Raw genomic sequence first — 14,162 nt, forward strand, 5'->3', positions numbered from 1 at the left:
TGCCAAGGACCAGCTGAACTCTGCTCTCCGTTATCTAAACAAAATGGAGCCGAGGTGTGCGCGATCGATCACTGTTCCATTCACACCCAGTTTTGGGGATCAAAGGGGTCCCAGAGGTTGGCCCTTCAGCGATCAGGAGAGTTATTCCCAATCCTAGGGATGAGGGATAACTTCCACACTTGGCACAAGCCCTTTACCTGCGAATTTGCTTCACAATTTCTATAGTAAATTGCTGCTGCTAAAGGGGGTAATTCTAGGATAACACAACCTACTCAATTTTTCAATGCTGAAATCTAATTCACCGCCATTGTCAAATGCTCTGCTTGTGTCAGTGCCAGATATGACAACTTGAGAGACTGAAAGCGCATCCATATCATTTATTGAAGGCAAACTGCCAATTTGTGAACCATCATCAATTGAACACAACCAAAGACAGGTTCTAAGGGGTACTTTGCATGTTGCGACATCGCTAGCATCGGCTAGCGATGCCGAGCGCGATAGTCCCCGCCCCCGTTGTACATGCGATATCTTGTGATAGCTGCCGTAGCGAACATTATCACAACGGCAGCTTCACATGCACTTACCTGCCCTGCGACGTCGCTCTAACCGGCGAACAATCCCTCCTTCCTAAGGGGGCGGGTCATGCGGCATCACACAGCAGGTGGCCAATAGAAGCGGAGGGAAGGAGATGAGCGGGACGTAAACATCCCGCCCACCTCCTTCCTTCCTTATAGTCAGTGGAGGCAGGTAAGGCTGGTTTCACACTACGTCTTTTTAACATCCGTTAAAAACGTTTTTTTAACGGAAGTACGGATCCTGTGCAAATCCGTTTTCACTGCAATGCATTTTCAATGGACTCGCGTCCACCTGCGTTTGCATGCGTTTGCGTCCGTTAGACGCAGGATCCGTCCTTTTGCGTTATTTTGACATGTTTCAAAAACGCAACATGTAGCGTTTTTTTGCTTTGTCAAAATAACGCATCTCACAGGATCCTTCACATTGCGCCGCGAGCTGCAATGCATTTCAATGAGTGCTGGATCCTGCCTAGCAGAATGCGTTCAGTTGCGTTGTAACAGGATCCTGCTTTTGTACTGAGCATGCCCAGAAAGTACTGAGCATGCCCAGAACCAGTCTCCAGTGATCTGTCTATCTCTCTACTCCCTCCCTCACCCCCTCTCTCTATCTCTGTCTTTCCGCCTTCCTCTCCTGTCTCTCTCTCCCCTGCCTGAGAGCTGCGGACACTCGTAACCAAGGTAAATATCGCGTAACCACTTCTCTTAGTTACCCGATGTTTACGTTGGTTACGCGTGCAGGCAGCCGGCTCCTAGCAGCTGCAGACACTCGTAACCAAGATAAATATCGGGTATCCAAGGCCGATGTTTACCTTGGTTACCAGCGTCTGCAGCTGTCAGAAGCCTCCTCCCAGTCTAGCTCCCCTCACTCCCGATCACATGACTCCAATGCCCGCCCCTAAATATCCAGTGCAGGATCCTGCAAAATAACATATGCGTTTGCATACGTTATTTGCTGTAAAAGCAGGATCCGTACTTCCGCTAAAAAAACGTTTTCAGCGGATGTTAAAAAGACGTAGTGTGAAACCAGCCTAAGGAGATGTTCCTCGCTCCTGCGGCTTCATACTCAGCGATGCGTGCTGCCGCAAGAACGAGGAACAACATCGTATCTCCTATTGGTGCAACATTATGAAAATAACCGACGCTACACAGATCACCGATTTTCAACGCTTTTGCGATCGTTTATGGCGCATCCAGGCTTTACACGTTGCGATGTCGTTACCGGCGCCGGATGTGCGTCACTTTCGATTTGACCCCGACGATATTGCAGTAGCAATGTCGCAGCGTGCAAAGTACCCCTTAGTCCCTAGATGTGACCAATTACAGGGTTGTCCTGTGAAAGGACTGGCGATAACCTGTATATCAGTGGACATCTGAATGCTGGGACTAGCACCTATCAGCAGAATGGGGCACTTTTATTCCTGATGCCATGGAGTGGCACTCAACATGCCCCGACCTGTGCCCCATTCATTCTCTATGGGGCTGTGGATGAAAGTCATGCACTCTGCTCGGCAGCTCCATAAAGAATGAATGGGCATGTGCAGTGCCGCTCCATTCCATCTGGGATAAAGTGCCCCATTCTACCAATTGATGCATGACCCAGAGATTGGACACCAGAAATCTATAGATTCTCTCTTGTGGCTAGGGAATATGTACTGACCCTCTAAGGTAAGGGTACCTTCACACTTTAGCGATGCAGCAGCGATCCGACCGGCGATCTGACCTGGTCAGGATCGCTGCTGCATCGCTACATGGTCGCTGGTGAGCTGTCAAACAGGCAGATCTCACCAGCGACCAGTGACCAGCCCCCAGCCAGCAGCGACGTGCAAGCGACGCTGCGTTTGCACGGAGCCGGTGTCTGGAAGCTGCGGACACTGGTAACTAAGGTAAACATCGGGTATGGTTACCCGATGTTTACCTTAGTTACCAGCTCACACCGCTTAACTTAGCGTGTGCAGGGAGCAGGAGCCGGCACTGGCAGCGTGAGAGCTGCGAAGGCTGGTAACGAAGGTAAATATCGGGTAACCACCTTGGTTACCCGATGTTTACCTTAGTTACAGCTTACCGCAGGCTGTCAGACGCTGGCTCCTGCTCCCTGCACATTCAGGATTGTTGCTCTCTCGCTGTCACACACAGCGGTGTGTGCTTATCAGCGGGAGAGCAACAATAAAAAAACGAACCAGGGCTGTGTTTAACGAGCAGCGATCTCACAGCAGGGGCCAGATCGCGGCTCAGTGTCACACACAGCGAGATCGCTAATGAGGTCACAAAAAACGTGACTCAGCAGCGATCTCAGTAGCGATCTCGCTGTGTGTGAAGCACCCCTAACTCTCTGATGAGTTAATCATCTACCATTATCTGGGGAACGATTAGTAACGTGTTGCTTTCCTATTGATTTATTCTACGACCGACTCACCAATATCCTGACCATGGCTCACAGATGAAAAGCAAGTAACCAGCTAACTATGCCAAACATTCCCGATAAGGTACGTTTTTAGGTCAAATCAGAAAGTCCCTTCAATGTTCACTCAATGATATTAAAATTGAGCGAAACTGGGACAAAAGTATATTAGTATGTACAGAGATTACATTGTTTTCACAAAATTTGGGATTACGGACAGGTGCCGCTGTGTTTCAATCCCCCACCACTTTCTAAAGCCTTTCCATGCAACTCAATGAGTCCAAGTGGTCACATTGGCCCATCTGACTCACACATCCATCTCTCGTGATCCCCTCAGGAAAGAGTTCTAAAATAATAAATCTATGTCACTCACCGCCTTTCTCCATTGTGTTCAAACTTTATCCTCACATCGTTCTAGAATGAAAAAAAAAAAATATACATTTATATACGTTACTGAAAAATACAGATGTGTTTCATGTTCATGTGGTAGCAGACTGGGATGTGCTTCACAAAAGGCAATGGACCAAGCTGGCGTCATTTGTCGTTTTGAATGATACAATTCATTTTTTTCATATAATGTACTGGAAGACATGAAAAAAATATTCCAAGTGGGATTAAACTAGGCAAAAACCAAGACCTTGCTCAACTCGCCATATTCTTAGAGCAAGAACTTATTTTATCTTTTTTTAGTTACATAGTTACTTAGGTTGAAAAAAAAAAACAAAAAAAAAAACAAAAAAAAACAAAAACACCTGGGTCCATCTAGTTCAACCTTCCTCCACCAGTTCTACATTTGGTCACTAAGTCATTTATAACCAACAATCAATCAAATCAAATCAATCAGCCCTATAGTATCTGCCATTACTACCTCTTGTGGTAGGGCATTCCACAGTCTGACTGCTCTAACTGTAAAGAACCCTTTCCTATTTAGCTGTCGGAATCGCTTTTCTTCCACTCGCAGTGAGTGCCCCCTGGTCCTTAGTGCTGTCTTTGGAAGAAATAAGTCATGTGCCAGTCCTTTATATTGACCACACATGTATTTATACATATAAATGAGATCTCCTCTGAGACGTCTTTTTTCTAAGCTAAACATATCTAATTTTTCCAACCTGTCATCATATGGGAGGCCTTCCATTCCTTGTAATAGTCTAGTTGGCCGCCTTTGAACTGACTAACTTCTGAATGTCCTTTTTAAAATGCGGAGCCCAAAACTGGATCCCATATTCCAGATGTGGCCTTACAAGTGATTTATACAGGGGTAACAATACGTTGGGATCACGTGATCTAATCTCTCTTTTTATACACCCTAAAAAGTTGTAGGGAGGGTTTGTTTTACACAGTATGACATGCAGTTTTTGTGGGTCCCATTTTTGGGGTCAATATTAGAGATGAGTGAACCTGAGGCCTAAACACAGACTTTAAAAAAAACAAAAACAAAAAACACAACAGAGTCTGGGTTTGAAGTTTGGCCGCTGTATGTATGTAAACCACTCGCGTGAGCATCACTGTGCTTGGGTACCTCTCTACTTGCACTGGGTGGGAGGGGGGTTACAACAACATGATCAAATGAAGTGTGCATGAAAGAAACAAATAGAAAAAAAAAAATGGAAAACCCCACCCCCGAAGTGATCTGTTTATGGCTGCATGTGGGCGGAAACCCAAACTGCCAATCAGTGACTTACATTGGGGTTTGGGTCAATTCTGGGTCCCAAACCGAGCTTAATCTAAAATCCGGCTGACCCCGAACTTCCACAGCTCCGCTCATCTCTAGTCAATATCCGTTTCTGATCTCTATTCCATTTTGGTATAAAGTGATGTAAACCTGCCCTTTCCTAACCTACTAAATGCTGCGGTCACCATTGCCAATAGCATCTAAGCTGTTAAACGGCTCAATTGGAGATAGCTCCAGTTCACCGCAGTTCCTGTGGGGTGGAAGAAATATAATGAGGTCAACATTCAGCCTAAATATACGCGGATGTCACCAAAGGGTTAATGGTAATTTTTCAGCCATCTGTGTAGACTGAGGGTTGCTCACCTGTTTATTGGGGAGGCTGCTTGTCTTGGTTTTCACCCCCTCGATTCCAGTGGTTCGATGACGCCTTCCCATTTGAAGGGCGACCAGGTCATTCATAATGGACTTGAGAGCTTCCTGTTCATCTGTACACAAAACAAAAAGAGGATTATGGTCACATGACAAAGAACCCATGATTAATACTACAGACTGGAAAATCAGCAATAAGAAAAATATTGAATTTGTATGTAGGCCATGGAGCTTACTGCTTCTGTGCATAAGGTGGTTTGTAATGTTAGGCCACTGCATTACAGCCCAGAAAGAGAACTACATTCAATGATTGTAGTCTAACAGGTTGACCATTCCATCATTGACTATTCCACCACTACACAAGACGAGATACAGTAGAGGTGAGGTGGGAGATCCAATTCCCTTATGATCGGCAGAGGTCTGGAATGATGTGATGGATTTGTTTGTAATATGTGGTCTTACCAGCCACAAAGGATCCAGTTTTAGATCTATCAAGCCTGGCTGCTGTTCGTCTTCTCAAGATGACCCTTCCCGTATAGCACCATCATTGCCATTTTCCGAATGTCGAGTTTTGGCATATGATATAGTTTTGCCCCCCAATATCCTCTTTTCTGACATTGAGTCAATTACCATTGGACAGATGCGAATAGATATTCCAGCCCACACTGACTGAACTTCATTCCATAGCTATTTTGCATTCTTAGGTTTTGCATCAAAAATAGCATTGCTGATGTCACTTAAATTCTCAACCGGATTGAGGTTTGAAGATTGGGCTCGTCACTGCATAACAGCAATCTTGTTAGTCTTCGACTAGGAGGTTGACTGCTGGCTGGCGTGTTTGGGGTTGTTGTCCGGCTGAAACACCAACTTCTTCTTAAGCATAAAACAACATGACCTCTTCAAGCACTTTGAAGAGACTAGAATGCGATAAATGGGCCCAACTCCAGAGTATGCGAAACATCCCTAAACCATAAGGCTATGTGCGCACTGGGAAATGGAATTTTCTTGAGAAAATTCCGCATGCTCTCAAAGATTACCGCACCCACAATAAAAAACTGCGGCAAACCGCACCCGAAAACCGCATGCGGTTTGCCGCGGTATTGCTGCGGTTTTGCCGCGTGCGGGTTGGGATGTGCTTATTGCATTCAATGCAATAAAGCACATTGAAAAAAAAAAGTCATTTAATTCTGAGATAGTAGATAGATAGACAGAAGAATAGATAGAGGGATAGACAGATAAACAGATAGAAGGATAGATAGAGGACAGATCGCTACATTTCCCACGGTCAGCAGTGAGTTCACATTACCGGCCGTGGGAAATGACCGGTAATTACCTCTGCTGTCTGCTGCTTTCATTCAGCGCTGTGTGTCAGTCGCGGCTGGATGTAAGCAGCGCAGGACGTCGGAGCTGTGGATTACGCCGGAGCTTTGGTGCGGGAGGGGTTAATAAAATGGTGAACGAGGCTTGTTTGTTTTATTTAAAATAAAGGATTTTTGGTGTCTGTTTTATTCACTTTACTTACGGGTTGATCATGTCAGCTGTCACATAGACGCTGCCATGATCAAGCCTGGAGTTAATGGCGGTGATCCACCACCATTAACCCCTTGTATTACCCTGACCGCCACTGCTACACAGCGGCAGGAAGAGCCGGGGACACGCCGGTGCTGCCGCATAATGCATGCGACAGTCCCGGGGCAGCTGCGGCTGATATTCTCGGCTGCGGGAGGTGGAGTGAGGCGGGGGGCATTAACCCTGCCCCTCGCCCTCCCCAGCCTGAGAATACCGGGCCGCCGCTGTGTGCTTACCTCGGCTGGAAGGTAAATATACAGCGGAGCCCACGTGCTTTGTTTTCTATATTTCCGTTTTCTTTCTATGTGTGTTCTATGTGTCTGTGTCTATGTGATCTATGTGTCTGTGTGTGTTTACTCTCTGCTCTGCTTCCTCTTCCTGTAATGACATCACTTCCCTGCAAAACCGCAGGCAAGCGATGTACATTACCGGAGGTAAACTGCGAAATACCGCAGGGAATAACACAGCAAAACGCAGTGAACCGCACAGAATTTGCTGCCTGCGTTATTCCCTGCGGGATTTCACGAATTCATTGGAGTCAATGGAGTGAAATCCCGCAGCGATGTGCGGAAAAGAATTGACATGCAATTGTTTTTGCTGCGGGAATCCCGCAGCAAAACATGCAGCTGTCAAATTCCACCCAGTGCGCACAAGATTTTTTTTGCCCATAGGTTTTGCTGGTGATTCACTGCAGAGATGTTATGAACATTTTCTGCAGCGAAACATGCAGCAAAACCGCAAAAAATCTGCGGCAAAATCCGGTAAGTGCGCACATAGCCTTATGCTTGCACCTCCATGTTTTACGGTCTTCACGGTGTACTGTGGATGAATTCAGAGTTTATGGGTCGTCCCACAAACTGCGACCATTAGACCCAGTAAGAACAATTGTGCTCTCATCTGTCCATAGACTTCTCTTTAGGCCAGTCAATGTGTTCTTTGGCAAACAAACCTTTTGAACCCGTCTTTTTTCAGCGATGGCACTTTACGAGGGTTTCTTGTAAATAGTTTGGTTTTACGTAGGCGTCGTCTGATGGTTGCAGCACTCACAGGTAACTGAAGATCTTCTTTGATCTCCCCGGAGCTGATCATTGGATGCTTCTTTGCCACACTTGTTATTCTACGGTCTATGCGGATGGTAGTAGGTCTTTTCCTACCACGTGTTAAGGGTTGTGTTTGCCCTTTTAAAGCATTGGAAATATTTTTAGCTGAGCAGCCAATTATTTTCTGCACTTTTTTTGTGTTTTCCCTTCTCCAGTCAACTTCTTGATCAATTTTCTTTCTCCTTCGGAAAGTCTGGAACAATGCATTTTAGTCTGTGAGCAAGGGGCTAAAACCAGCAGGTACAACATTTGGTGCCCTCCTCCTTTAAATAAAGGGCCATAATTAAGGCCTGTTTCTTCACAGAATGACTGACCTCCCGAATTGAAATCCGCATTTCCATTGATTTGAACACCCCCTTTTAAATATATGAATCAATTACGCACAATTAGCAGAAGTGCATGTCATGACTGTTGATTACTTGTCTACATTAATTTTTCCCATATGTATATTTTCTGCCCAAAACAATAATTATACACATTAGCAATGTAAAGGGAACCACGAGCAGTCCTGGGTGCATATTTCTAATCCCTGCATCTTGTAGCATACATAAAGAGATCTTTATAAAAAGTATTTCTAAAGATCCTTTACGATATGCTAATTAGCGCAGGGACTAGTCACAAGGGCGTTAGTTCCTGTGCTCATTCCGTCCTCTTAACATGCCAAGAGGGGTGTACTAACATGCTATTCAATGTCCTGCTATTAACCTGTGTCCGCTCTCAAAGCTGAGCGCATGTCCGGGCACTTCCGGTCATGCGCACTAGACCTCTATGAAGCCGGGACATGTACACTCTGCTTCATACTGCGCATGACCGGAAGTGCCGGGCATTCTGATCAGCGGTGACAGCAGACACAGGTACACACGTCACCGCTGATGACACTGGGCAATGGGCATTGAATAGCATGTTTGCATGCCCCTGTGGGCGTAAGAGGGCGGAATGAGTGCAGGAACTAATGCCCATGCGACTAGTCCCTGCTCTCATTAGCATATCATAAAGGATCTTTAGAAATATTTTTTCTAAAGATCTTTATCTAGGCTAGTGTACACAGGGACGGTTAGGCAGGGATTAGCAATATACACCCAGAACTGCTCGTGGTTCTGGGTGAATACTGCACCTGACAGGTTCCCTTTAAAGTGCTATTATTGTGCACACCACTGTATAACCAGCCCACTCCTCTCCAGTGTATCAGATAAAAGATATAACCAGTGCATTGTGTCCATCCAACATCAATGATGAACTTATAGACTAGTAATGATAGCTGCTCTCGTTGAGGAAAGGAAAGCTTCCACTGATGCCATCTAGAAATGCTGTATCTGCCAGTCTCAGGATATGCCATCTTCATATACATGCTGGATCGTCTAAACACTGGAAAGTTTCATACATCGGCTGACAACATTGTGTAAGAATTACTGACACAAGGAAAGGAAATGACCAGTGCAAGAGAACAGGAAAGACGCACAAAGCCAACGTACCAAGCCATAGCCAGGGCACCCATCGGGGCAGAGACATAGCCAGGGCACCCATCGGGGCAGAGACATAGCCAGGGCACCCATCGGGGCAGAGACAGGGCCAGGGCACCCATCGGGGCAGAGACAGGGCCAGGGCACCCACCACAAATGTATGGAGGCAGGTCCTGCAGGCCACAGGTCGGGGGGAAAGTGCACGGTCCTGCAGGCCACAGGTCGGGGGGGGGGGGTGCACGGTCCTGCAGGGCACAGGTCGGGGGGGGGTGCACGGTCCTGCAGGGCACAGGTCGGGGGGGGGTGCACGGTCCTGCAGGGCACAGGTCGGGGGGGGTGCACGGTCCTGCAGGGCACAGGTCGGGGGGGGGTGCACGGTCCTGCAGGGCACAGGTCGGGGGGGGGGGGGGGGTGCACGGTCCTGCAGGGCACAGGTCGGGGGGGGGGGGGTGCACGGTCCTGCAGGGCACAGGTCGGGGGGGGGGGGGTGCACGGTCCTGCAGGGCACAGGTCGGGGGGGGGGGGTGCACGGTCCTGCAGGGCACAGGTCGGGGTGGGGTGCACGGTCCTGCAGGGCACAGGTCGGGGGTGGGGTGCACGGTCCTGCAGGGCACAGGTCGGGGGGGGGGGGTGCACGGTCCTGCAGGGCACAGGTCGGGGGGGGTGCACGGTCCTGCAGGGCACCGGTCAGGGGGGGGGGGGGGGGCACGATCCTGCAGGGCACGGGTCGGTGTAAATCTCGGTATCACATAAGCCACAGAGATCTGCACGCCATCCAGCAATGTTTTAGCCCTGCGCAGTGTTGGGCACAGTTGGCATATTCAGTGCCCAGAAAGCTCCGCACTCACCCATGGCGCTACAGGGGGGGACGTCCCGGGCTTTGTCCGCGTCCCGGCGCCTCAGGCCTTCCGTTTGGGGTCCCAGGTCTTCTATCGACGCTCTACGCACTGATAACATCAAATGCCAATAGTCCCCCAACGTCTCTTCGGGTGTCCTGTCATACTCGCGGGCGTCTCCGGGTCACCTCATATCCGGGTGTCCCCAGACTTCGAGCTCTCCAGGCCTCACGCAAGCGCATATCAGTACTTCCTACAGGGCAGCAAAACTGTCAATCATCCAGGTGCGGGACGATCAGCAGCCAATAAGCAGGAGCATCACACCGTGGAACGCGGTTGAAACGCAGCGCAAGAAGGGGGCGGGGCTTCTGGTGACAGCTTTCCCTGACACTGGGCGGTGGAAGCGTTACCATAACGACAGAAAAACAACCACAACAACATATGAACTCAATCTACTGAATGATTAACTAAAACCGCATCAATAAACTGGCTGTCATCCTACGTCAATGCACTGAATGGAGAAAAATGTTACCTCTCAGAGGAAAAAAAAACCTAAAAAAACACCCTAAAAACACTGGAAAACAACTCAAGTAAAACAGTTAAAAAAAAAAAAAAAGTAAAAAATGCTCAAGAAACTAGAACTTAAAAAAAAAAAACAATGCTACAATCCTATAGGATAAAAAAACAAAAAAAAAACAAAACAAAAAACAACATTTTTTGAAGTGCTTTCCTTTGGAAAACCTTGGTGGGTTTGTTACCCTTAAAAAGACGCTGTGTGCACGTACCTTTAAGGAGAGGTAGTATAGACACAGAGTGGATACTTGCAAGGTTGCCATGAGAAAACTGAACCCCCCCCCCATTCCTACAGGGTGGTCATGAGGAAACTGAAACCCCCTCACCCCATTCCTGCAGGGTGGTCATGAGTAAACTGAAATCTCCCATCCTCAGTCCTGCAGGGTGGCCATGAGGAAACTAAAATCTCCCCATCCTCAGTCCTGCAGGGTGTCTGTGAGGGAACTGAAATCAGTCCGCCCTCAGTCCTGCAGGGTGGGCATGATGAAACTGAAATCAGCCCGCCTTTCAGTCCTGCTGGGTGGCAGTAAGGAAACTGAAATTCCCCCGTCGTCTGTACTGCAGGGTAGCCATGAGAAAACTGAAATCCCCCATCCTCAGTCCTGTAGGGTGGGTGTGAGGAAACTGAAATCCAACCCATCCTCAATCCTGCATGGTGGGCATGATAAAAACTAAATCTCCCCCCCTTCCATCAGTTCTGCATCGTGGGCATGAGGAAACTGAAATCAGCCCACCCTCAGTGCTGCACAGTGGCCATAAGGAAAACTGAAATCCCCCTGCCCTCAGTCCTGCAGGGTGGCCGTGAGGAAAACTGAAAGCCCTCAGTCCTGCAGGGTGGCCGTAAGGAAACTGAAATCCCCTGCCCTCAGTTCTGCAGGGCGACCAAGAGGAAACTGAAATCAGCCTGCCCTCAGTTCTGCAGGGTCGGTGAGAGGATACAGAAGTCTCCCCATCCTCAGTCCTGCAGGGTGAGCATGAGGAAAGTAAAATTAGCCCGCCCTCAGTCCTGCAGGGTAGCTGTGAAGAAACTGAAATCCCCCTATCCTCAGTCCTGCATAGTGGGCGTGAGGAAACTGAAATCAGCCCGACCTCAGCTCTGCAGGGTAGCCATGAGGAAACTGAAATCCTCTCCTCCATCCTCAATCCTGCAGGGTGGGCGTGAGAAAAATGAAATTCCCCCACCCTCAGTCCGGCAGGGCAGTTAGGAGGAAACTGAAAGCCCTCAGTCCTGCAGGGTGGCCGTAAGGAAAATGAAATCCCCTGCCCTCAGTTCTGCAGGACGGCCATGAGGAAAATGATATCAGCCCAGCCTCAGTTCTGCAGGGTAGCTGTGAAGAAACTGAACACAGCCCGTCCTCAGTCCTGCAGGGTACCCATGAGGAAATTGAAATCCCCCTATCCTCAGTCCTGCAGGGTGTGTGTTTGTGTGAGGAAACTGAAATCAGACCACCCTCAGTCCTACAGGGTGGGCATGAGGAAACTGAAATTCCCCCATCCTCAGTTCTGCAGGGTAGCCATGAGGAAACCGAAATCCCTCTGCCGTTAGTTCTGCAAGGAAGCCATGAGGTAACTGAAATCCCCCCAGCCTCGGTTCTGCAGGGTGGGCCTGAAGAAATTGAAATCTGCCTGCCCTCAGTCCTGCAGGGTAGCTGTGAGGAAACTGAAATCCGCCCACCCTCAGTCCTGCAGGGTGGGCATGAGGAAACTGAAATTCCCCCATCCTCAGTCCTGCAGGGTAGGTGTGAGGAAACTGAAATCAGCCTGCCTTCAGTCCTGCAGGGTGGCTGTGAGTAAACTAAAATTCCCCCATCCTCAGTCTTGCAGGGTAGGAGTGAAAAAAACAAAATCCCCCCACCCTCAGTCCTGCAGGGTGGGTGTGAGGAAACAAATCCCCTCGCTCTTAGTTCTGAATAGTGGGCATGAAGAAACTGAAATCAGCCCGCCCTCAGTCCTGCAGGGTGAGCATGAGGAAACTGGAATTAACCCGCCCTCAGTCCTGCAGGGTAGCTGTGAAGAAACTGAAATCAGCCAATCCTCAGTCTTGCAGGGTACAAATCAAAATATCCAGGCAGCACTCACAATCGACGATGCCTGAATCCAGGGAAGGCATCCACGATAGGGCAGCAGTGAGGAAACTGAAATCCCACCATCCTAAGTCCTGTAGAGTGGGCATGAGGAAACTGAAATCAGCCCACTCTCAGTCCTGCAGGGAGGCTGTGAGTAAACTGAAGTCCCCCCCATCCTCAGTCCTGCAGGGTTGGAGTGAGAAAAATGAAATTCCCCCGCCCTCAGTCCTGCATATTGGGCATGAGGAAAATGAAATCAGTCCACCCTCAGTCCTGCAGGGTGGTCGTGAGAAAACTGAAATCCACCCACCCTCAGTCCTGCAGGGTGACTATGAGGAAACTGAAATCCCCCTGGCCTCAGTCCTGCAGAGAGGGTGTGAGGAAACTGAAATCAGCCCACCCTCAATCTTGCAGGGTGGACGTGAGGATACTGAAATCTCCCCACCCGCAGTCGTGTTGTGTGAGCATGAGGAAACTAAAATTATTCCGCCCTCAGTCCTGCAGGGTAGCCGTGGGTAATCTGAAATCAGCCTGCCTTCAGTCCTGCAAGGTGGACGTGAGAAAACTGAAATCCCCCAGTCCTCAGTCCTGGAGGGTAGCCATGAGGAAAACTGACATCTCTCAGCCCTCAGCCCTGCAGAGTGAGCATGAGGAAGCTGAAATCAGCCTGACCTCAGTCCTGCAGGGTGGTTATAAGGAGACAGAAATCCCCCCGTCCTCAGTCTTGCAGGGTGGCTACGAGGAAACTGAAATCCCCTGCTCTCAGTCCTGCAGGGTGACCATGAGGAAAGTGAAATCCCCTGCTCTCAGTCCTGCAGGGTGACCATGAGGAAACTGAAATCCTCGTGAACTCAGTCCTGCAGAGCGACCATGAAAAAACTGAAATCAACCCGGTCTCAGTCCTGTAGGGTGGCCATGAGGAAACTGAAATCATCCTGCCCTCAGTCCTGCAGGGGTCTCCCCAAAAGTATAAAATTACCTGAACATCACATTCATACCCACTTACTGTATGACTAAGGCCCCCTACACACATTTGCACAAAAAATATATATGTGGCATGTTCCGCTTTGCTAATGTGTGTCATCCATGTAACATACAGTAAACCTGAAAAAACACATGATGCTGAAATGAAGTTAATGTGTATTAAAGATGTGCTTAGATAGATAGCTGTACAATAGATCTATTAACCAAAGAAATAAATGAAAAATATGATGTGAGGTTCTCACTATTTTTGATAACCAGCGCAGGTAAAGCAAACAGTTGGAGGCTGATTATCAGGTTGGGAAGGCCCATGGTTATTGGGCCCTTCCCAGCCTAAAAATACCAGCCTGCAGCCACCCTTGAAGTGTAGTCTGATAGATGCCTCTCCATCACTAACACCAGGGCTTGATGGCAGCTGACATCAACCCTATAAACTATTACCCCGATTACCACTGCACCTGGGCATCGGAAAGAGTTAGGCTCCTATTCTGGGGTGGCTGCGGGCTGGTATGTGGGATGTGTTACACAGATGGTCACAAGGATGGACAAAATGGAATGTACGC

The 14,162-nt window shown here is 48.5% G+C and overlaps 1 protein-coding gene across 1 annotated transcript in view; it reads right to left on the minus strand.

The window, feature by feature from the left end:
* Positions 1-10,204, minus strand: part of MAP3K3 (mitogen-activated protein kinase kinase kinase 3) — a 70,850-nt gene extending 60,646 nt beyond the window's left edge. The window contains exons 1-3 of the mRNA XM_075350339.1: positions 9,992-10,204; positions 5,009-5,130; positions 3,347-3,387 (exon numbers count right to left, since the gene is read on the minus strand). Coding sequence (XP_075206454.1) covers positions 3,347-3,387; positions 5,009-5,130; positions 9,992-10,100 — 272 coding nt within the window. The 5' untranslated portion in view covers positions 10,101-10,204. The remainder of the gene's footprint in view (positions 1-3,346; positions 3,388-5,008; positions 5,131-9,991) is intronic.
* Positions 10,205-14,162: the final 3,958 nt, after the last annotated feature.

The sequence above is a fragment of the Anomaloglossus baeobatrachus genome, chromosome 5 (assembly GCF_048569485.1).
Source record: "Anomaloglossus baeobatrachus isolate aAnoBae1 chromosome 5, aAnoBae1.hap1, whole genome shotgun sequence".
Lineage (NCBI taxonomy): Eukaryota > Metazoa > Chordata > Amphibia > Anura > Aromobatidae > Anomaloglossus > Anomaloglossus baeobatrachus.